The following is a 23,250-nucleotide window of genomic DNA, read 5'->3' on the forward strand; positions in this document are numbered from 1 at the left end:
TTGTCCCTCACCAGCCCCAGCCCACCTTACAGTCTTGGGAAGGCCCATCACCCAAAGACACAGGCTCATGCTCGCCCCACCCAATCACACGTAAGAATCTGAGGACAGCAATTCAGTGATCCAGCCACTATGAACTTGGCTACTGTACCTGTTACCACCAATACATTCAATCCTGAGCAGTTACACGGCTCTTGGCTGAATTGGTTTTGCGTGAAGGCATATAGCGTGCCCGGTGACATGAGCACCCTCCTTCCTCCCCCAGGACAGGGGACTAAGATTTCCTGGCTGGATTTCTGAACGTTGCTCTGAGAATTTACACAAGTTCTAAAGCAGAACGCTGCAGGGACAGGGATGGAAATCTGACCTGTGTCACGTCCCCTCTCTGTGTTGCAGCTGGTGAGTGACTTGTTGGAATTTTGCTTCTATACCTTCCGAGAGTCCCAGGCCCTGAAGGTGGAGTTCCCCGCGATGCTGGTGGAGATCATCAGCGACCAGTTGCCGAAGGTGGAATCCGGGAACGCCAAGCCGCTTTACTTTCACAGGAAGTGACGGACTCGTCGTAGCAGAAGAACTTTGCCTTAAGTTCCCCTGTGTTGTTCCACACCCACGCAGGACCCGAGAAATCGTATTTCTAACAGGTGATGGTTGAGTCACACTCGTTCAGCAGTCTCTGGAGTTTAAGGTCATGTTAAGGGTTTGGGGCCAGGTTAGAAGTTAGACATGGATTTGGCAAGACCCGAACAGTCTAAACTCTAAAGGACTCTCCCCTCTCCAGTCCCCAGCGCTTAGAAACATGTTCCTCTGGATGAAAAGCCATATCTAGTCAATAACTCTCTGATTTTGATACTTTAACAGATGGAAGTTTTAACTATGCCATGTAGTTTCTGGTATCAGCCGCTTGTTTTAAAAGGGTTCAAGGACTAATGAACTTTTTAAAGCTTACCCTTGGTTTGCACATACAACGTATAGGCTATATGGGGCATTAATATTCTTTTGTTATTTAAAAAAAAAAAAAAAAACCTATACAGATTCCCGTTGTGTAATAACAGAGCACGCGCGTGGGAGAGCGCCCCCCTCTGGCTCGCACTCGCCCACGGTCCTCCGCATCACCGGCGTTCCTCCCCCTTCGGCGTCCATTGGTTAATTAGAATGGATAAGATGTTAAAACAAATGCCTCGGTTTCAATTTCTAGTATCTATTGTGTTGGCTTTACAGATAATTTTTTGCAGTCTTTTGCTGTGCTGTACATTACTGTATGTATAAATTGTGAAGGACCTGAGTTATATATGGTATAAGGAACTTTTGTAAATGAGAAAAAAAGACACAAAAAAAACTTCAATGGTTAATAGGAAGAATGGGAAAGTATTTTTGAAAGAATTCTATTTTGCTGGAGACTATTTAAGTACTATCTTTGTCTAAACAAGGTAAAAATTTCTTTTTGTAAAGTGAGATGCTCTGCATGCCTAATGAACCGTTTACAGTGTATTTAAGAAAGGGAGAGCTGTGCCTTTTTTAGCTTCACATCTGATTTACCATTTTCCAGTCTCTGTTGTAAATAACCACACTGAAACCTCTTCGGTTGTCTTTAAGCCTTTCTACTTTGTCTGTACCTTTGTTATGTCTTTGGTCTCCCGCGGGGGTGCTCGTGGAACGTGAGCATGTTCTCCGGCAACGGGCTGTGGTGTCCGGAGGGCCTTGAAGCCGTCACCTGAGGACACACGTGGGAGCCGGGCCGGGAGCGCGGGTTTAGCACCGCCGCCCCTGTTCCTTGGTCCTCAAGAAGCAGAACCAGCCGCAGGTGAGGAGAGCCCGAGAAACGCAAGGGCTCGGCGAGCATAGTCTCATCCCATTTTAGAGACATGCGTCTTCTCCCGTGGGGACAAAAATTCCATGCTCTCGCTACACCTGTGAAAGGTGACATGTTCACGTCTGGTCTTGGGAAGGGGGTTTGCACTCCTGGCACCGGTCATGGGAGCACGCAGGTTTGCAGGACACACTGAGAAGACGCACGCTGGCACGGTCAGAGCGGCGTGGAGACCGCAGCATCATTAGAGGGTTTTTAGATTTTTAAAAGGTGGGTTTTAACAATAAATTTTATACATAAACAGTTTTTTGGGGGGAAACTACAGATCATATAAGCAAGACAGTGGCACTAAAATTTGTAATTCACTAATCTGTTTGGCACTGATGCAGTTTACGGCTTTTCTCTTGCCCCCAAATCACAAACATCTCTCTTTGGGGACACTTAGCAATATGATTGCACTAAATAAACTACTTTGAATAGAGGCCAAATCAATCTTTAGAAGTGATGATAATCACCGGGTACTCAGTGAAATCGCATTCTTTTCCAAAACCGACAAGCGGTGGCTGGAGAAGCCCACGGCCAGGAGGCGGCGGCGGCGGATCCACGCTTTTCTCCAGGGCTCACTGTGCAGGCAACATTACCTGGTCTTTCCAAAGACACCTGCCTTACGCAAGGGGAAGCCTGAGAAAGTTGCACTCGGAGGGAGTTTTTCTTACATAATTTGCAATTTCGGGAATTTAATTTATAGGCAGATCTTTAAATACAGCCAACTTACATGCACAGCAATATGAAAGCCACACTTGGAAGAGGATAGATGCACAACATGCAGACTGGGAGTTTCTAGAACAGAAACTGCTTACAAGAGCAGCTTTCAGCTCAGACTTACTTTTTACGCAGTCAGAATTTCGACGTAACCAGGTTTGGGATGGAGATGGTCTGCATTGGCTTCTCGTATGAATGATGGTCCTGGCTGTTTGTGTGTCTCCGGGTAACTTTGCTTGGTTCAACAGCAAAGCCATATTCTAAATTCACTGCTGAATGCCTGTCCCAATCCAAATTGTCTGTCTGCTCTTATTTTTGTACCATATTGCTCTTAAGAATCTCGGTTTGGTACAATTCATAATTCACCAGAACTTCTTCATATAATTAAAAAGAAAACACACTAAATTAGTTTAAAATGAAGCAATTTATATCTTTATGCAAAAACATATGTCTGTCTTTGCAAAGGACTGTAAGCAGATTACAATAAATCCTTTACTTAATCACCTGTTGTTTGGGAAACAGTTCATTTGAATGTCTATAGGAACACCTGGATTTTGTGTCCTCCTAAACTTTGATTACATGTGCTTCTGCCTACATCCAAGATGGAGTATCAGGTTTTTGGTTTTTTCCCCAACATGTTAGAGACCTGCGTTAGCCACGTGTTAATTATACTCTTTGGGACTGATTAGATGCCTTGTTTCTTACTATTAATATTTGGCCCACTAAAATACCCTATAAAAGTATGATTACTGCTAACCACTGTATCTACAATTGCCTCGTTTATCTTGACAACTACATGAAAGCCTGTTCATTCTAGAGACTCACGTGAGTAGACCAGATGCCCAGTCTGACTTCAGAGGTCTTCCTCCAGTCGTCCTGAGCTGTCAGGAGACTCAGGTCCCCACCGGCCATGATGTTTCTCACACTCCTTACAGACTTCCCTCAATTCTGCTCATTAATATGAAACACAAGAGAGCAGTAAGCAATTATCAGCTCCTTTTAAAACTAGAAAAACATTTTTCCCCACAAGGTAAATTCAAGCATAGCCGTGCACAGCTTAATGATGGGGATACGTCTGAGAACTGCATTGTCATGCAGTGTCGTTATTGTGGGGACATAACAGCACTCACACAGACACAGACGCGGTAGCCTGCTACACACCCAAGCCTATCGCTCCTGGACTACAAACCTGCAGAGCATGTTACTGTACTGAATACTGTAGATAACTGCAACACAATGTTAAGTATTTGTGTATCTAAACATAGAAAAGGTGCAGTAAAAATACTGTCAAAAAGTTGAAGAAAATATTACATTCATACAGGCCACTTACCATGAATGGAGCTTGCAGGACTGGATGTTGCTCTGGGTGAGTCAGTGAGTGGGTGGTGAGGGAATGGGAAGGTCTATGACATTACTGTATATGCTGTAGATTTTATAAACACTGTATACTGAAGTTACACTAACTTTATAAAACAACATGAAGTTAAATCAAGCATAAGAGAAAATGGTCAATCAAGAGAGAACAGTAAACACGAGATATGTAGCCATGCTGTTTTACAGCAAACAATTTATAAGTAGAAAAAATACACTCTACAATAATGATAAAAATTAAACTATAGAAAATACATCAACCGGTAAGAAAGGCATTTATTATCAAGTGTTATGTACTGTACATAACCGCCAGTGCTGCTCTGTTACACTACTGATAGGTTTGTGTACACCAGCATCACCACAAACAAGTGAATAATGCATTACACAATAATGTTACCATGGCTACGATGTCGCTGGTGGTAGGAATTTTTCAGCTCCATTATAATTGTAGAGACCACGGTCATTTATGTGGTCTGCCATTGACCGAGAGGTCATTTAACTGGTCATCATTCAAACCATTTGCTGTGAGAAAGACAAGACTATTTGAGAGTTAAACAAATTCAACTTCACTTAAACACAGTAGATATTTTTCTGGAACACCTCACAATTATTAAACACAACACTGGAAAAAATTCATTTAAAAGACTAAAGTATGTACCAACTTGTAAAACATCTATAATTGAAGGTAATTTTATATCTTAAAATTTATGGAACTTGACATACTAAGGAGCAGGGCTTTTCACATAGAACCCATAACTTTAAACAAAAGCCATCTTAGGCCGTGAGCCCACCAAGGTTAGCAAGAGGCCACCCCCGTTGGCACCCTTGATTCAAGTGGGTGCCTTTTCTGAATAAAGCAGGCTCAGTCTTAGGTCAAGTATGACCATCTTTCTAAGAATTTCTAAGAGCGCTCTCAGGCCCTAGGAATCCAGCTGCACATCTAGGAATCAGTTAAGAACTAAGACCGCCCCTGCGATAGCCACCACTGTGGGCCGGAGCAGTGGGAACCTGCATCATGATCATATGTAGTTAGGGGCTGGTTTTTCTCTCCTACATTAAATGCAATTAGACAACAGTGTCCTTTTATGTTAAAGTCAGCTCTAACATACTTCTTGATAAACCACAAGTGTACACAGACCAAAATGACTTCATTATAAGTATCTCTGACACTTTAATTTCAAGTCACCCAATTGCCAATGCTGCATTTTTCTTGGAAATAAAACAGTGGCTTCCTAAACTGGGAAGGAGAGGAGATTAAGATATGATCTGAATGATCAGCATGGACCAAGACTGTACTGGAAGCAAAGTGAACCATGGGGCAGAGTAGCTGCAACTCCTCCCCCATCCCCCAACACAAATAATTAGTGGTTTACATCAATCACCATGTATGATTTCTCATGACTTTGAGTCAGCGAGGAGGGTTCTGCTGATGTGGGCCAGGCAGGGCTGAGTCAGGCTCGTTCATGGACCGTGGGCAGCCAGCCTCTCCTGTGGCTCTAGGACGGTTTTGCTCCAGGCGCCGGCCTCGTCCTCCAGCGGGCTAGCCTGTGCATATTTTCACGGTGGAAGAAAGGCTCTAAGAAAGACAGTGGGAAGGTCTAACCATTTTCAAGCCTTGGATTGCATTAAGTTTGCTCCTGTTTCACTGGCCAAAGCAAGTGACAAGGCCAAGCTTATAGTCTGCATGGGAGGGCCCCACAAAAAGGGCATGGGGAAGGGAGGAGTGAAATGGGGGGTCATTAAATCCATCTACCACTAGCAATTACTCAGATATCTTACCTTATAATAGACAAATATGCAAATTGACCGCACCTTCACTACGCCCAAGCCATGCCCACCAACCAAGCAACGCCCACCAACCACGCCCACCAGGAAACCATTGCAGGGACGTTGGGGTGTGGCGGAGCCCAAGGCCAGGAAAGCCTCGGGCGGAGGCTTTCCCGGCCTTGGGCACCAGCGGGGAGCCTGCACGAATCGTAGGAAACCACTGGGGGTTGGCTCCTGTGATCCCTAGCAGGGACGCTGGGTGCGGCCGAGCCCAAGGCCACCACCCAGGGCCAAGCCCCGACCCTGAAAGAAGGCAGAAGGCGGTGGCCACAGCCAAGGCCCGGGTCCCCGGTGCCGGTAGAAAACTGGTGCAGGCAGCCAGGTGAATGAAGGTCTATTGCATGAATCTTCGTGCAAACGAGCTACTAGTTTTCTTCATTGAATTTATGTTGCCAAGACAGTGGTTTCCAAGTTTTCATGGTCTAACAAACCCATTTCTTTGGATCTCTATGCCCTGGGCCCGCCTGTCCAGAGAGATCATGGCTCCCTCATGACTGAAAACGCGTGAATGGATCAGGCCACGTTCCTCCCACCCTGCTTGCTTCGCCTACAGCAGTGGTCGGCAAACTGCGGCTCACGAGCCACATGCGGCTCTCGAGTCGCAGTTTGCCGCTCTGTTGACTAATGAGTTTGCCGACCACTGGCCTACAGTGTTTCCTCCGAGGCTAAACCCTCTGAGGAAGGAGAAATCCAGACACTGACTCATGGCACTGAGCTGCCCCCATGTCTCTACTGCCCGAGTCCAAAGGACAGGTGTCCTGTTTGGGGCAAAAGCAGAAATCTGCCCGCCAATCGAGTTGATCTTCTGATAGGAAAGAATCTCCAAGGTAATTTTCCAAGCAGGAGACTGAGATATTTTTAGCCAGGCACGAAAGCTTACCCTCATGGGCCAGCTTACCCTCATGGGGTAGCAACAAATGACTGCCCAGGCCGGTAAAGGGGACAAGAGTGACAAGCCTCTGGGAAGACATATGCAGAGGTAGGAACAGGACAGCCGCTAGAGGATGCTCTCCTGGAATAGCATCCTCCTACGGGGGCAGGGGTGTCGGGGAGAGAAAGTCACGTGGCTCAGGAAGGTTCAGAAAGTCATGGGAAACATCTGGCTGAGGAAGGGGTGACCATGGTTGCCTTTGGACTTGAGAGGAGAGCCGGAAGATGAGAAGGGGCCCAGCACTGAGGTGAATGGGGAGCGAAGACAAGGCCCAGGAAAGGCCAAACTATGCTGGGCAGAGGGAGAGAGCAGGGAATGGCCTTTGGAGAAGGTACACTGGAGAGAAGCGGGGAGGGGAGAAGGAAGAGGACAGGCTAACCCGCACCAGCACTGTACCCCGCCTCCTCCCATCTTCTCCATTCACTAACCGTGCTTCCCGCCATGCACCCTTCAGGCACTTGCACGGTCACCATTTATCACAGCATCTCAACGAGGCAGGTGCTACTCTCTCCATTTCACACAGGGAACTGAAGCTTAAAGAGCCCGAGGTAACATGCCCAAGGTCAGCAAGGCATAGTGAAAAAAGGACTTCAAACCCAGCTGTTTTTAAACTCAAAACATACTTTGAGCCACGGTGTTAGTTCCCCAGGGCTGCTGTAACAAGCACCACAAGCTGGGTTGACTTAAACAACGGAAATGTGTTGTCTCACAGTTCACAGTTCTGGAGGCGGGAAGTCCGAGCTCCAGACGCCAGCAGGAGGGTCGTGGGGAAGGGCCTGCCCCAGGCCTCTCTCCGTGGCTTGCAGGTGCCATCTTCTCCTGTGTCTCCTCACATGGTCTTCCCTCGGCGTGTCTCTCAGCAGCTAAGTGATACTGAGACACTTAAGGACACCAGTCATATTGGGTTAGCGCCCAGCCCCACTGACCTCATCTTAACTAATTACATCTGCAATAACCCCATCTCCGAATAAGGTCACATTCTGAGGTACTGGGGTCAGGACTCCCATATATGAATTTTGGATGGGGTAGGGTTACAATTCAGCCCATAACCACCATTATCCCCTACTGGGCTCCCCAAGCAAAATGGTGCAGCAGAAGGAACAGGTGAGCAGCCCACTGAAGCCCACAGCTCTTCGCCCTGGAGTGCCTCCCTTTTCTCATCAATGAGACGGGATCCTTCCCCCGGCTCCAGTCACTGTGAGGAAAGAATGAGTTAAACATCCGTCACTGGCGCAGAGGACCCGCTGCTTTCCCCACCTCCAGCCTCAACGGCAGACGTTTCTGCCGTGACAAGGAAGGGGGTGCAGCCCCCACAGGCCTGTTCTCACGTGGCATCTCCTTCACAGGCGCGGCCGTTGCCCAGACAGCCTTCAGCAGATGCTTGGGATCAGCCACACCCAGGCAGCAAACACACAGAAAACAATGCACCCCATTTCTCTTCTGGCGAAATGAAGGTGATTTGCCAAATGTCAGAGAACACCTCATGATCCTGTTAGTAAATCTACTCTGGGGCTGGCCGGGGGAGGCTGCCCTTCTGGAGACCCCGGCAAGTCTGGCCTCAGGGCCTGTTCGCAGAGAAAAACACCCCTGCTCTTCACCAGGTACTCCAGAAGGGTCTGCAGGGCGTGGGGCTGTGGGACCCTTGCAGCCAGCCCCGCGGGGCCTCACTGCCACCCTACAGAGCACGAGTGGTCCTGACCAAGATGCAGTGACAACCAGAGGGCCAGCAGTCCCATCAGCTGAGCACGGACTGTGTCCTGGGCATGCTGTCTTCGGTATTTCAACCCCAGGTATCATATTTTTAGGAAGTAGGAACAGAACCACAGAGTTGATTTAATTTGACCCAAACCACGCAAGTAGCCAGACTTAGTGGCAATTTCCTTGACCAGGTAAGTGGTAGGATATACCCTTTGGGGGGATAACAGCATTTTTGGGGTAACAGCATGTTGGGTACACCTCAGTGTGGGTGATGGAAATCTCTCAAGCAAACACATAAATCAAGTCCAAGTATGATGGGTCTTATTTTTCAGTGCCCCATGGGGACACATCAATCAGGAATACTGCCTGGAAATCACCCCCCGTGCCCACCTGAGCCCACACACCGGCCCATAGGGTTCCATTTGTCCACAGAGAGGCCTCTTAAAGCAGCGGTCGCCAACCTTTCGGACCTTGCGGACCACCGGTTGGCGATCACTGTCTTAAAGCGGGGCACATCATAATCCCTTTTCATAAGCCAAGTGTCCCTTCTACACCCGTAAGCACAGGAAATGACCACTCAGTAAACAGGACACTAGGGACTGTGGCACCCGCACCCCCTGGCCAAGCTGGCCCACGCCCAGGGCTGGCTGCTGCCCTGTGGCCTGGGCGCCTCGGCAGTCCCAATAGTCTCCACTGAGCCCCCAGTTCCGTGTTTTAAGTTACGCTATAACGCTGCTTATTTTTAAGTGTAACATGGACATTTTTCAACAGGCCCACTGCCGCGCACACACCTGACCCCAAACTTGACACCCTACCTGGTCCAGGGGAGGCACCTCAAACCTGATGACCAGCAAGCTCTTGAATCAAGGCATCTAGGCAGAGGCGGCCGACGCGTTCTTCCCGTGACGTTCTCTGGAGAGAGGCCTGCCAGCACCTCCTGCGGGGACAGAAACACACGGCGCCCGGAGCGCTCCGGCCCGAGACCCCGGGACAAAGGAGTGTGCTTCGCCCGGAGAGGCTGCGTTCGCCTGTGCCTGGGAGTCTGAGGCTAAGAACGAGGGAGCGTCACAGCAGGGCTTGCCCACAGGTGGGGGGCCACCATGTGCAGGGTCGCCACGAGGCTCCTCCAGAAAACGTCTGAATGCCTGACCTGCTGCTGGAAGCCCAGCTTAATCCAGAGAGAGTTAGTGCCTAGAAAACAGAAAGCAGAGCTGTACCGCCCAGAGAGTGGGAGGGCTGGCCCCCAGCGCTGCTGCGGCTCACACACAAGCCACTGGGGGCATCGCCCCAGCCCTGCTCCGGGTCAAGGGTCACGCAGGCCCCGGGGCAAGGCTGTTCTGGAGGCTGGAGAAAGCCCTCTGGGGCCTCACACATCAGAGAGGCGGCTGTCCCCAGGAACACCGCTCCCGGCAGACAAGGCTCCTCGTTAATGACTCCTTCCTGGGAGCGAGTGCCCGGTCGGCAGGAAGTGAATTTCCATCCATCGGCTGGCAAATCATAAAACATTACAGAGGGAACACACTTCAGCATCCTTCCCGCAATACGACACACACCAAATAGTAAATTACATTTTATTTCATTTACAGAGACCTTGGAGCAAAAAGGTGGTGTTTGGGAAACAGCACACGGGTGAGCACCACCAAGGAGAAGCCTGTTATAAATATGTGGGTGCTCTCAGTGTAGCATGAGTGTAGGGCCCGAGGGGCCCGAGGGGGGCCGTCCAGGGAGGAGCACCTGCCCGCTGGGTTTAGACCAAGTCACTGCCCTGACCACCGGCAGCAGCCCCTCCGCATGTCCACCGGAGCCAGGAGGCCTCCCGCAAACGCCACTACGAGGACAGTTCCCTTTAAAACCTCAGCAGCAGGGTGGGGGGGTGTCCCGCGGGGTGGTGGCCAGTGGGGGAGGTGGGGCTGGCAGGCGGCCGCCACCCTCCCTCCTGCTCTCTGGATAATTAACAATCACGTGTCTGAGGCGTGACAGATAGAAAGTCCATCCCGACACTGCTCTCCTGCTCCACAGACCTACACAGTTCTCCGCGGTGTGTCCCTCTCCCCACCTCCTGCAGTGTGTCCCCCTCCACACCCCTGGAGTGCCCATCGTGATCTGGAATTCCCGTGTGTCCGGGTGGCTGTGGCTTCGCTGCCCCAGGCAGGGCCTTGGGCGCCCGGGTCCGTGGGGGCCCTCACAGGACGGGCGCTAGAGCAGCTTGACGTAATTCTGTGGAATCAGCCCCCTCTTGCCATTCAGAGTCCCTTCTAGCCAGCCAGGTTCCCTCGAGGTTTGTACTGAAAGGGAAGAGAAATCACTTTTTATCAAAATGCCCCAAGTACTTGCTCCCTGTGAATTCACTGTACTGCTGTGTATCTTTTTTTTTAAATATATTTTTTATTGATTTCTAAGAGGGAGAGGGAGAAAGATAGAAACATCAATGATGAGAGAATCATTGATCCGTTGTCTCCTGCATGCCCCCTACTGGGGATCAAGCCTGCAACCCAGGCATGTAACCTTGACCAGAATCGAACTCAGGACCCTTCAGTCCGCAGGCCCACGCTCTATGCATTGAGCCAAACCGGCTAGGGCTGCTGTGTATCTTGAAGGCTCAACCAATAGTGCATGTGGCCTCAGTGCTCCAACGTCAGCAACATCCTCCATCCACACATTCCAAGCCCCACCTTCCATGACCCAAAACGCTGTCTTGACACACATCGATCTGTGGACATCCTTGAAGATCAGGATGAAAATAGCTTGCACAGAGAATTTACGGACCAGATACAGAGTCACACAGAGAGTGGAAAAGCCAGGATCTGATCTCAGACTCACTAACTCCACAGTTGACCATCCGTAGCTACCTGCTGTCAACCTGTCCTCCCCTCAAACACACTGAGGTACTGGTGTCTGTGTGTGCGTGTGCATGTGTGTGTGTGGAGAGAAAGAAACACGCACACACACACACACACACACACACCACATAAACAGTGTCACGCACACACACATTTTCAGGACTCCGGCAAGTCATCTAAGGACTTCAGAGGTGGAGAACTTCAGTCCCCAGTGCCAGACATCTACCACCCTTGCTGACAGAAGTGCATTTGATTGAGGGCCTGACCCTCATCCCCGTGTCTGCGGGCCCAGAGGAGACGTCCCTGTCCCTAGTGTGGTTCTGGATTTTGCCAGTTAACAGGTTCAAGGTGAGTATATGATTCCATTGGCTATCAAGACATGAGGGCAAGTCAACTAGGAAAATTCGGGAAAACTTTTCTCATTCTAAGAAAAAAAAATGGAACACAAGCCAGGAAGAGGCACCGTGCCTTCTGCTGGAGTTGAGTGTGGCCACGGTGCCTGCAACTGTGCGGCCATCCTGGCTACACGGGGAAAGCCAGCCAGACGCCCCGCCCTGGGCTGAGGATGCTTCAGCAGAGGGGAGACACTGTGGTGGTGGAGAATGTGCGGGAACCAACCCTAGGGCTCCTGACGCCCAGACTTCCTGCTGCGTGAGCTAATCCATCTTCATGATTAATTGACCTCCTGTGTCAGTTTCTGTTACTGCAGCACAAGGCCTCCTAGTAGATACACCCTCTACCAGGGTAGATATCTCAGCAGTACCGGGAAGGGATTCCAGAGGCTCCCAAACAAACCTAATCACACAATGCAAAAATCCGTCATCCTTTCTCTAATGGTGGGGTTCAATGCTACATCCCAGCTTCCCCTTCTGCCATATGAGGTGCCAACCAGTGGCAGGCCTGGGGCAGGGCGGCTATGTCACCATGCTCTCTGCGTGATGTACGCGATGTTGGAGAGGAATGATCTTGCTTACACTCTAAGATTAAAATTCCTCCACAAAGTATAATTCTGTCAGATGTGGAGTTTTGTTGTGGTGGTTTGTTTTCTGTCACTGTCAGGAGTCCCGGGCTCTCAAGAGTACACATATATAGAAATCGCTTCTAAAAGAGGCAACGTGCTTCCTAAAAACACAATCACCAGCAAATGACGCATTGCTAACAATATACCGCCATGCCCTGTGTGGATATATTCCATTTATTCCAAACACTCTGGCTAATCAACCATTCCAGAACTAAGGTTCTGTTTCCCCAGAACTCTTTTGGGCAGCTCCACCCACACACAACATCACTGTTTCCACAGCAACCAATGAATTTCATCATGAGCTAGACTGGAGAAGAAATAAATCAAAGCGGGAGAGGGGGAGACATACACTCAACCATAGGGGGTAATTTGTAAAATATTAATCCGGGCATAGTTCCTAAATGATTGTGTATGAATAATAAACACAAATAAAAAGTGCACTCTTATTTCAATGTGAAAAGTCCATACCCATATCTAAATATTCACACATTATTCAAATCAGCAAAAAATCATGTAGAGCATAGGAATAGTAAGGGAATTATAAACCAAAATTTTTCTATAATAGTTCTCTTTCAGTAACTCAGGCAAACCTGAAGCATTTGGGAGGCTTGGTTGGGGACTCAGAGAAGAAACAATGGATGCAAAATCGGAAATATTCTTACCCTGGCCAGTGTTGCTAAGTGGTTAGAGCACCAGTGCACAAACCCAAAGGTCTCTGGTTCCATTCCTGGTCAAGGGCACATACCAAGGTTGCAGGTTCGATCCTGGCCCCTAATGGGGTATGTGCAGGAGGCAACCAATCAGTACATCTCTCTGACCTCTCTCTCTCTCTCTCTCTCTCTGTCTCTGTCTGTCTCTCTCTCTCTCTCTCTCTCTCTCTCTCAATATATATATATATATATATATATATATATATATATATATATATCCATATCCCCTCAGGTGAGAATTAACAAAACAAAACAAAACAAAACAAAAGAAATATATTTTAATTCCAGTGGCACTAGCTTCTCTGCATCAGATCAGGAGAAAGATGTCCTCAATGAAGACCCGAAGAGTTAAAAGGGTTGGAGAATAACCAGGATGAAGGCAGGGGTGGGTGCCAGCCCTCCAGACAGCGGCTGGCGTCCCGTTCCTGGGAGGGACCAGCTCTCTCCTGTCCAGAACGTAACGGGGAGACTTGTGCCGCTGACAACGCCCCAACCAGGGGCCACCTGGTCCAGGCGGCAGACGTTCTGGGTTGGAGACAGAATGTATCCGACCACAAAGCTCCCAGAGCACTCACCATCCTCAAAAATGGCTCCTATTTCGAACGATAACTCGGAGCTGTGCTCTGCTTCACACGGATACACCGCTCGAGCCTTCCGACTGGTGACGCTGAGAAAGGACCGAGACAGACACAAATTAACACGTGGAGAAACGGGAAGAGAGAAACCTCACCTTCCCACCACCTCCCATTTCCCAGGTCTCATTTCTGTGTCACGGGTGGAACAACTTCCACCGAAGAAATTAGGGAAGGGAACATCAGGCACAAGCACAGCACTTGATTTTCAAGTCAATGATGGGCTTCAAATTCAAATGTTTCTTTAGGGAGCCTCTCTGAGCAGCTCCCACTGAACCGCCTCCCCTCGTTCTCCTCTCCGCCTGGCGGGACGCCCTTCCCGATCCTTCCGTGTCATCAGCACCACCGGGCATGTTTATTTCCTAAGCACTGTGGTCCATCTATTAGGAAAAGCTCCCGTGTCCTGAGACAGAAGACACGGCAGTGACAGACAGAGGCGCACACGGGCTACATGGCTTCCACGATGCTCTGCGGACACTGATCTGTTTGGACCGACAGGGGCTTGTTTACCCCTGTTCCCAGTGTCCTGTGTACCTTCCTTTAAAACATAGTACGTGCTTTATATTCATGTATAAAAAGTTCTTCTAAAATGAATGGTTTCAAAACTGCAACATCAGCACCAAAAAGAGGAGGTTGGAGCAGGTCTCACAGGAGGTAAATTTCTCCCGAGAACGTCCTTGCTCAGGAACAGGGGTGCGGCCCTGAGACAAGGTTGTAAGTGTTGCCCAGGAGGCCGGAGGAGCCCGAGCCAGCCTTTTCCAGCGAGGACACGAGGACCTGCTCGGGTTAAGAAGCCCCTTCCATGTGCTGTCACCATACTCTACATCCCATCCCAACCATGTACCTTTCAGGTGGCTTGTCCGCTGGGGTGGCAGGAGGACAGGAAAGGAAAGGTGACAACTTGGGTGAAGGAGGGGTGACAGCTGGGCTGCAGCTCAGTGTGGTCGGAGACTGTGGGTTAAGCCACTGGACCATCGGTGGTCGGGTCTGGCTTGAGCTAAGGATGGAAGTTCGAAGAACCGGATTTAATAGTATGAAGGCCACAGAACACCAAACACATGACACCTCAATCCTAAGGATGATGGCTCCCTCGTCTCTCCAGATGAACAGAAGGACGGAGTCCTCTCCACATGCTGCTTGAACCCCAAAAGCCACACCCCAAACTAGCGGCGCCTTGTACTTCTCCAGCGTAGTGGAGAAGGTCAGGTCTTGTCCAACCTGGCCACATACCAGCTCACTCATTAGGGCACCAGAAGCCAAGTGCCCAGAACAGCTGCTTGGACTTTTGAGGTTTTCTGTTTATACAGAAAGTCAAATGGATGTGCAGTGGACTTGGCAGCCTAGAGCTCCAAAAATTCAGCACGTGGCCTTCGAATGTTTAAAGCTTTTTTATCTGGTCATAAACATGTAGCAGCTCAGAAGAAAACACAGTGGGAATCAAGAGCTCTCTGGAGAGGACTAGACAACGAAGAGCAAAAATCTTTGTGACCTGAACATTCCCTAATATTTGCAAATTTCCAAAAAAAATTAATGGGAAAGGTCAGTGAACAGACTCCTGAGCGGGGGGTGGGGGTGGGGTGTCTCTAAACACAAAGGGAGAGTCGATACATGTGTATTGACCTGAATTACATTATTCTCCAGGCATCCCAATGGGAGGCGTGTGGCAATGGTCTATGAAGCTCACTTTAAAAGCTCCTCCTGTCATTCCATCTCACTTTCAGCACACACATCTTCCACAGCTGCTCGAACCCAGTGCTCCTCACCTCAAACTCACCCTCTTCAGCTAAAACCAGTTTCCATGAGCAGCTGCTTCCTGTCCTTCCACATTCCTGAGCATTGCCTTTGAGTCTTCCTTCTCTAGAAAAACTAACACCACACTCTGTCCAGTTTTACTTCAAATTCTTCCCAGGCTGTTCCTCTGCCCACCTTCTCATCATTATCAGGAGCCCACCCCATCCTCACTGCCTGTGTCTGTTACCACTGTGGTCTCCTGGCTCATCTCCAGCCCGTTCCTCCGACTCTGCCAGCTCAGACACAGTCAGCCACTTAAGGCCCAGTCTACCCAACCTGCCTCCCTCAGAACCAGGTGCCCCCTCGCACACTGCCCGTCTGCCTGCAGCTCTGCTTCCCTGCGTTTTGCACACACTCTGCCTCCCATTTCTCCTCATCTCTCAGCCTCCCCAGTCCCTCTGCCTGGTCAAAGCTGTCCCTAACGCAGCTCAGCTCCAGGCTGGTCTGCCCCAGTACTTCTCCTTTGGCCTAAGTCACAGATCTTCCCTGAAGGCCTATCACACCAGTAAACAGGAGGGCAGGTTGACATGAGCTGTTTGGTGATGGTTTCAGGTACCATCTTTGGCTCTTTAGCTCTTTCTGTATACCTCGCATGGCCAGGAAGAGTGCTAAGCACACTAAGTCTTCAACCAACATCGAACAATCAATTTAGGTGTTCTATAGCTAAAGTTGGATTTTATAAATCAGGTACCTGAAATATTACACTACTGACTTGATATTTAGTTCACAGAAGGTTTCCTATCTATCCTTTGATCAGGAAAGGGGATAGGGGATGTGCTTTTAAAAAACATTCTTCTTTGAACAACTTATTTATAACCCCCCTATCCAGCCGTTCATTTGGAAGTCACAAAACCCATCTCATACACAGCAAAGACACCCATAACTCTCAAAGTGATCTGTGTCACCAGCAGCAAAATTCACTCTATTCTTCACCTGAAAATGTCTTCCTAATCAGGAAGGGAGAGGGATGAGTGGAGCTCTGACAGAGAATTTAAGACTGCCATTAGCCAAACAATCGCCATTTTGTCTCCCAGCAATTATTCAAGGTGCTTGAACAGGGGTGGTGGCGGTGGTGGTGGAAGATGAGATGTCTTACCACACCCCCGTCAACTCTTTCTGGTCATAAATAGCCAAGCGATTAAATGATGGCCATCTATCTGCTCAGAGGGAGGACAGAGATGGGATAAAGATAAAGTAACAGTGTGACTATATTTATAAGGCTCTTTAAAAACACAGATCATAAATTTTATAGTTATCTACTTAATCCTCACATCTTTCTTTTTTTTAAAAAAAGTCTTTTTGTTCTGTTGTTTGTTTTTTAAATACAGGGAACGTAACATTTTTGGAAAGCAGAGGAATTGCCGGAACAGCGGATGCAGAAGGTAAGGGCCGTAGCTGGGCTTTCTCCTGCTTGTCCCAAAGCAGAACTCAGACTCAGCAACCTTTTCCTGGGTCAAGTTCTCAACCCCAGCCTTTTCTGTTTCTTTGTTTTCTGTGATCTTTTTCTTGTTCAAAATATAGATGTGTTACATGATCCAACACTAACCAGCTCACCAGGACAGCCTGTCAGACTTCCCACTTAGACTTAAATTTCTGTATTTGAGTTTCTGTCTTCTCCACAATATCTCAGAAGCCTCAGCTAGTGCTTCTCTTGATTCCAGAATCCCAAGTGGGCACAAACATTGCAAGCTGGGAAATTCATAAGCGGGAGCAAAACGCAGGTCTGGAGACGAGGCATAAGAAGTCACGTGGAGAATCGGAAGTCCTATGGAGGAGGAGACCCACGTGGAACAAAACAACGTTTGGAAACAGAACAGAGTAGCTGCTTGGATACAAGAAACTTTTCACAGACTTTTCCACTGGGAAGGAATGGGAGGAGCAAGAAGTGGTTAAATAAATACACGCAAGACCTAAAAATGAAAGCTTACCCTCAGACAGCAGAGGTCGGGTGACGGTGTGTTTCATAGGCGTCTCCCTAAACAAACTGGCCATATTGTTCTGAAGCCAAGCAATTATAAACATGAGCTTCTTTTTGTAAACCATCTCCTACCTTCCAGAATTTGGGTAGTGTGTGTGTGTGTGTGTGTGTGTGTGTGTGTGTGTGTGTGTATGTGTGTATGATAATAAGTATCAAAGTTTTTTTTAACCATTTAATTCTTTAAAATATAATACTTATATTTTCTCAAAAAGCAGTAGAGGAAAATATTACTTTTACAAGACAGTTCTGATATACTCTTCCTTTCTCTTGTTTTAAAACATTTTACAGAAATACTAGGTTATTTTGGAAATGGCGGCCCATAGCAAAGGTCTAGCAGTTCTTCTCAACCTGGTTGCTAGGAGCGAATTAAGCTCCAAGTCATTCATAACGAATGAGCATCTCTCCTGTACATCTAGAATGGTTCTAGTCACCTGTGCTGGGAGACAATTCTCTGTGTGTCTCTCGTGTTTCTGCATATGTTACAAAGAGAGGCACTGGCTGCCTTTGTTCGGGATTATCTTTTCGTGGATGTGTGTAGAGCAAACAGCCAGGGCAGATGGAGATTGTGACTTCCCTGGAGCAAAGGGCAGGTTTACTGCCCTTCCTAAAAGATCTGGGTTTCTTAACTCCAGGTTCCTCTCCTGTCACACTCCATGGAGGTGTTGCCTGGCCCAAGGGCACCAGCTAAGGGGAATCGGGAGGGGAAGTGACACTCCTGCTGGCCACTGCTGTGGTCAGTGGAGTCCTCTGGCTCTGACCGGGAGTCCCACGTCCACTGCCAGCATCCGTGACCCCACCACAGGCAAACAGGGAAGCTGGCTAGCAGAGTAAGATTTCAGACCTCACAGTTCCTTACATGAATACCCTTGGGAGAACTGAGAGCATACTCAGGCCATTTTCCTATTCTGTGGTTTAGGAGAGAATCCTGGCTAAGAAAGTTTTTGGGTTAAAGATCAAAAATGATGGATGACATAAGTATGAAAATCTCCTTACCTGCTAGAACATAATGAAATGGTTTTATTGTTAGTGTGTGTTTTTTAAATATATTTTTTTATTGATTTCAGAGAGGAAGGGAGAGGGAGAGGGAGGTAGAAACATCAATGATGAGAGAGAATCATTGATCGGCTGCCTCCTGCACAACCCCTACAGCAACCCTGGCATGTGTCCAAACCAGGAATCAAACCTTGACCTCCTGGTTCATAGGTCAACGCTCAACCACTGAGGCACGCCAGCCGGGCCAAAATGAAATGTTTTGAGTGTCCTCTCCTACTACCTCCCAAATTTAAACATTTTGTTTAAAATCTCCTTATTTCCTTCTTCCTGCTGCCACTTTAAGGAAGGATTTTTGATGAGTAAGACTGGCGTGATCACAAACCACCAATTTTATTTAATGATGAGCTGCTGACCAATTACAAAAAAATATGCCTAAGTGCTACATGTTTCCTGAAAGGCAACTTGTGGTTTGCAAAAATGGAGACAGAATAGTCAACTCTTCCTGAAAAGCTCAGAAACCACAGTCACCGAAACAAAAATAGATTCCAGAGAAATAGTAATATCTGTTTATTTGCTATCTTCCTGATTTCACACACTAAATGGAAAGAATCTTCTCCTAAAAAAGAACGCCTCTCCATTCCATGTGGGGAAGCCAACGTCACCACATTGCTTTAAGGAGAAGTGTTTCCTTCTGAAAGATGGGGACAAATGGACAAGAGGGTCTCACTAAAAAAACATAGAGGTTCCTTTTCATACCACTAACTCAGAAATTCAGCCTTAAAAGCACTTACATTGAAAGTCCACCTGGTCTGGCTGGCGTGGCTCAGTGGTTGAGCCTCAACCTATGAGCGTCAACCTATGAACCAGGAGGTCACGGTTCGATTCCCAGTTAGAGCATATGCCCAGGCTGCGGGCTTGATCCCCAGTCGGGGGCATGCAGGAGGCAGCCGATCAATGATTCTCTCTCATCATTGATCTCTCTCTCCCTCTCTCCCTCTCTCCCTCCCTCCCTCCCTCTCTGAAATCAATAAAAAATATATATTTAAAAATAAAATAAAAAGAAAGTCCACCAGGCTATTCCCAAGGCAACAAAGTCTCCTGTGTTTGTGCAGGGCAGGCGGAGGTGTTCGGGAAGATCAGCAGGGAGCGGAATAGGCATTTGTGAAAGTGAGGAGAGAATGCTCTTCTATAAAAAGCATCAACACACTTGCTTTGGAAAAACAGGTCTGTATTTCAGGGCAAGACCCTACAGCTTTTGCAGTGGGGATGAAAAAGCTCTCAAACACATGAAATTTGGACAGTAGCTGCATATGCATACACTCTGTAACAAATCAGTGCTATATGCTGCTTCTCATTCACTCTGTGACCCAATAGTCTCCAATATCAGACTATATACTCTATGCAGAATAAAAACTTTTGGCAGCAACAAAGCAAACGTTTCAGAAATGGGGGCAGCGGTTAGGGTTCTTAACTTTTAAATTGGACAACAGCTGCAGAGTCACCAGGGGGCTCCTGCACCTCACAAACATTTTCTGGCAATGCACAGCCAGGTCAGGCTCTAGGCAGCAGCCTTGAGTGCTGAGCGTGATTTAAAATTCAAAGGATTCAGAAGAGGGAGAATGCAAGTCAAGAAATGACTGCTTATATGAAGTGATTAAATCCCCCAAATAGCAAGATATCTGATGGTGGTTATATGATGTCAGAATCCAATCAGAAGTTTGCACTGGAATGAAAGATTTTAAAACCTCATTTATTTGCAAGGTCTCTGAGCAGAAACTAACACATTAGTGGAATGATCTTTCATTTCAGCCTGAGAAACACACAGCATAAGTCTAGAACAGCTGTCCTGGGCAAAAGTGTTTGAAAATGTTAATAAAGACAGAAGGAAATATTGTAGATCTGTATATTACGGGAAATCTCTGTTCCAGTAAGTGCCACAGTTATTCCATAAGTGCCGGAGGGGGAGAATCCCACAGCCACACACCACTGGCTCCCACTGAGCCGGCAGAGGGGACAGCAGCGGAGAAAAGCAAATAGTCGTGACAAGAGAGTCACCATCATCCACGGGACTGAGCAAGGCGGCCTTCACTGCCCCAGGAGGCTTCCAAATACACCCTGTTTGCTCATCATTCATGGTCTGGGAACTATCAGTCAGGCCCATCCCGGGCCCTGGGGATGCCAGGGGACTATGACATCTGCTCTCCATGAGCACCCAGGCAAGTAGGTGGAGACTGACAACTGATCCTCATAATGCAACGGCCCTCAGAGAACAGAGGAGGAAGCATCTAGCTACCAGAGGGCATCCAGGAAGGCTTCCTAGAGGAGGCGGTGTCTGCCCTGAGCTGATGCTGCCATCACCAATATCACCCAGGCTCCTGCTGGGCACAGCTGCACAGTCCAGCACTGAGCTGGACACAACTCATACATGAGTCCACGTATTCCCAGACACACTACTATTCCACAGTACACGTGAGAACACAGCCTGAGAAAGGTGAGAGTGACTTACAAATCATTTTCTTTCCCGAAAAAAAACCCCAAAAACAAATAATCTATGCCAAAGGGGAAAAGTACTGATATTAAGTGGATGTCACCATTTTTTTTAATTGTGTGTTTACCACCCCAAGTCAAGTCTTCTTCCATCACCACTTTAAATAAAAAAATATTTTAAAGTTGCTAAATGCAATGTAGTGGGATTCTAGATTGGATGCTGGAATAAAAGAAGGACATGAGTAAAAAACCAGTGAAATCTAAATAAAGTTTGTAAGTTAATAATGTTGGACCGAGATGAATTTCTTACTTTAAACAAAAGTTCTGTGGTGCCGTGTAAGATGTTAACAGCAGGGAAAGCTGGGGAAGGGTTTATGGAAACACTTTTATTTATTTGTTTTTTAAATGTGTTTTCATTTAATTTTTTGAGAGAGAAGAAGGGAAAGGGAGAGAGAGACAGATAGAAACATCTATGAGAGAGAAACATCGACTGGCTGCCTCCTACATACCTCCTACTGGGAATCAAGCCTGAAACCCGGGCATGTGCCCTGGCTGGGAATCGAACCTGGGACTTGGTGCATGGGGCAATGCCCAGCCAACTCAGCTACATTGGCTGGGCTATGGGAGCCCTTTTATACTACTTTTGTAACTTTTCCGTAAATCTAAAACTATTTGAAAATACACTTTTAATTTTAATCAATAGGTTGTAAAAAAGAATGACCCCAAATAAACATTTTAATGACTGAAACACTAAAGGCCTCTTGAAGTGACAATCACAAGCATAAGAAAAATGTTTGGTTGGTTCAATGACAAGAAAGAATTCCTGAGGGTTACTTTAAAAAATCACCTGCACTGCCCATGTAAAAAAATGGCAATTAACCACAAAACTGACTTCTAAGAAACGGGGACTCTTCCAACTAGGTTTGTTCTGTTGACAGGGTAGGTTGAGGTAAAGGGCAAGGCAATAAATACTTTAGGGTCTGAAGGCCACACAAGGCAGGTCTCAGCTCCGCCATCACTGCATCTAAAAAGCAGCCACAGACAAAATGCAAACAGCTGGGTGGCTGTGTCCCAATAACACCTCCGTTATGAAAACAGGTGGCAGGGAGCCATCGTTTGCTGACCTCCCCCACCCTGGGTTAGAGGGGCCAGATGGGAATGCATTGGTGGGGGTGGTAGGGATGACAGCAAATGCCCCTGAGCTTGAGAGGCCCCTGCCAGCCCTCTCCATCTCCAAGGGCTTTGTGGCAGGGAGTCCTGTGTGCCCGGAGCCCACCTGCACACACCCGGGCTTCCCTGTGGGGAAGCTCTCTGCCCCCACTGCGCGCCATCCGTGCAGGAGGGAGATAGCCGATGCATCAAGCCAGCATGTAAAAGCAATAACTTGTTCACCCTTAAGAAAAAAATGCCTTTTACAGGAGGCAGGTGGCCAGGGCGAAAAGGGCACCACAGGAAATAAGTCCCACACAGATGAGACAGAGCCTTTCGAAGAAGGACACGGCCACACTGAGCGCTCAGTCCTCGCCCTGCGAGACGTTCAGGCTTCTGGGTGATTTTCCCCCCTTAACATGAGTGGGCACCACCAGCCAGTCAGTTTGTAACTGACAAAAGCCACTCCTAGGGTGATCGCTTCCTGGGGTTTTGCTATAAAAGAACTGCCTTAGAATCCCACCGGCCCAACCTTTCCCTCGGAGCATCCCCTGAATTCCATCCGTCTCCTTCCAGACGATCACTGTGGAATCGGGTACAAGGGCTGAACGGATAAGGAACTGTGGCTTCATTACAGCCAATGCCGGGGCTTTAGAGGTCTCGGCGTTAACTCACAGGAATGTTTCTACCAGCTCAGCTCCCCTGTGAAAATGAGCTGCCACCCGACCTGAGGGCTGAACAGGGGTTGCAGTTGAGAAGGGCTACAGCATCCCTCAGCTGAGAAAAATCCTCCAGTTTCACACCAAACTGTTTGATGGGTTACCTGTGGTGATAGAAGATGAGCCACCCACACTGTTCAGAATATAGAGTTGGTGGCGCCCCAGGGGGAACCCCAGGCCTTGGTCACGCAATATCCAAAGCTCCTATTCGCAGAGGCTTCTACAAAGTAGATTCTGACACATAGAGCCTGGCGAGGAGCCCAGGCCGAATCCTCCTGGAATACCTACAGCAACTTCTGGAAACAAGACAACTTCTGGTCATCTAAGGCTTCTGCAGGTCTCGAGAGGTTACCTCCCTGAGCTGTTAGTGAGGAGATTCTATAACGGACAAACCAGGAAGTCGGGGAAAGTGAAAATAAGAATATCAAGTTAGGTTCTCCGAGGGGAGGGAATGCCAAGCAGGTGGCTGCCCAGAGCTCCGGGGGAAGCAGGGATTGGGTTTTATTACACATGTGGTTCCTTGAAATCTCACAACAG

At 48.1% G+C, this 23,250-nt stretch overlaps 2 protein-coding genes across 5 annotated transcripts in view; one reads left to right on the plus strand and one right to left on the minus strand.

Moving 5' to 3' along the window:
• Positions 1 to 3,072, plus strand: part of NR3C2 (nuclear receptor subfamily 3 group C member 2) — a 301,554-nt gene extending 298,482 nt beyond the window's left edge. For 2 of the 4 annotated variants that reach the window (XM_079771260.1, XM_079771257.1), the window contains exon 9: positions 394 to 3,072. In XM_079771260.1, coding sequence (XP_079627386.1) covers positions 394 to 549 — 156 coding nt within the window. In that variant the 3' untranslated portion in view covers positions 550 to 3,072. The remainder of the gene's footprint in view (positions 1 to 393) is intronic. The other 2 variants (XM_079771258.1, XM_079771259.1) reach the window with 2 other exon arrangements.
• Positions 3,073 to 9,969: 6,897 nt separating this feature from the next.
• Positions 9,970 to 23,250, minus strand: part of ARHGAP10 (Rho GTPase activating protein 10) — a 265,531-nt gene continuing 252,250 nt past the window's right edge. Inside the window, exons 21-23 of the mRNA XM_079771261.1 lie at positions 14,441 to 14,593; positions 13,540 to 13,631; positions 9,970 to 10,678 (exon numbers count right to left, since the gene is read on the minus strand). Of these exons, the coding sequence (XP_079627387.1) occupies positions 10,590 to 10,678; positions 13,540 to 13,631; positions 14,441 to 14,593 (334 nt within the window). The 3' untranslated portion in view covers positions 9,970 to 10,589. The remainder of the gene's footprint in view (positions 10,679 to 13,539; positions 13,632 to 14,440; positions 14,594 to 23,250) is intronic.

Source organism: Cnephaeus nilssonii (genome assembly GCF_951640355.1).
Source record: "Cnephaeus nilssonii genome assembly, chromosome: 5".
NCBI classification, from domain to species: domain Eukaryota; kingdom Metazoa; phylum Chordata; class Mammalia; order Chiroptera; family Vespertilionidae; genus Cnephaeus; species Cnephaeus nilssonii.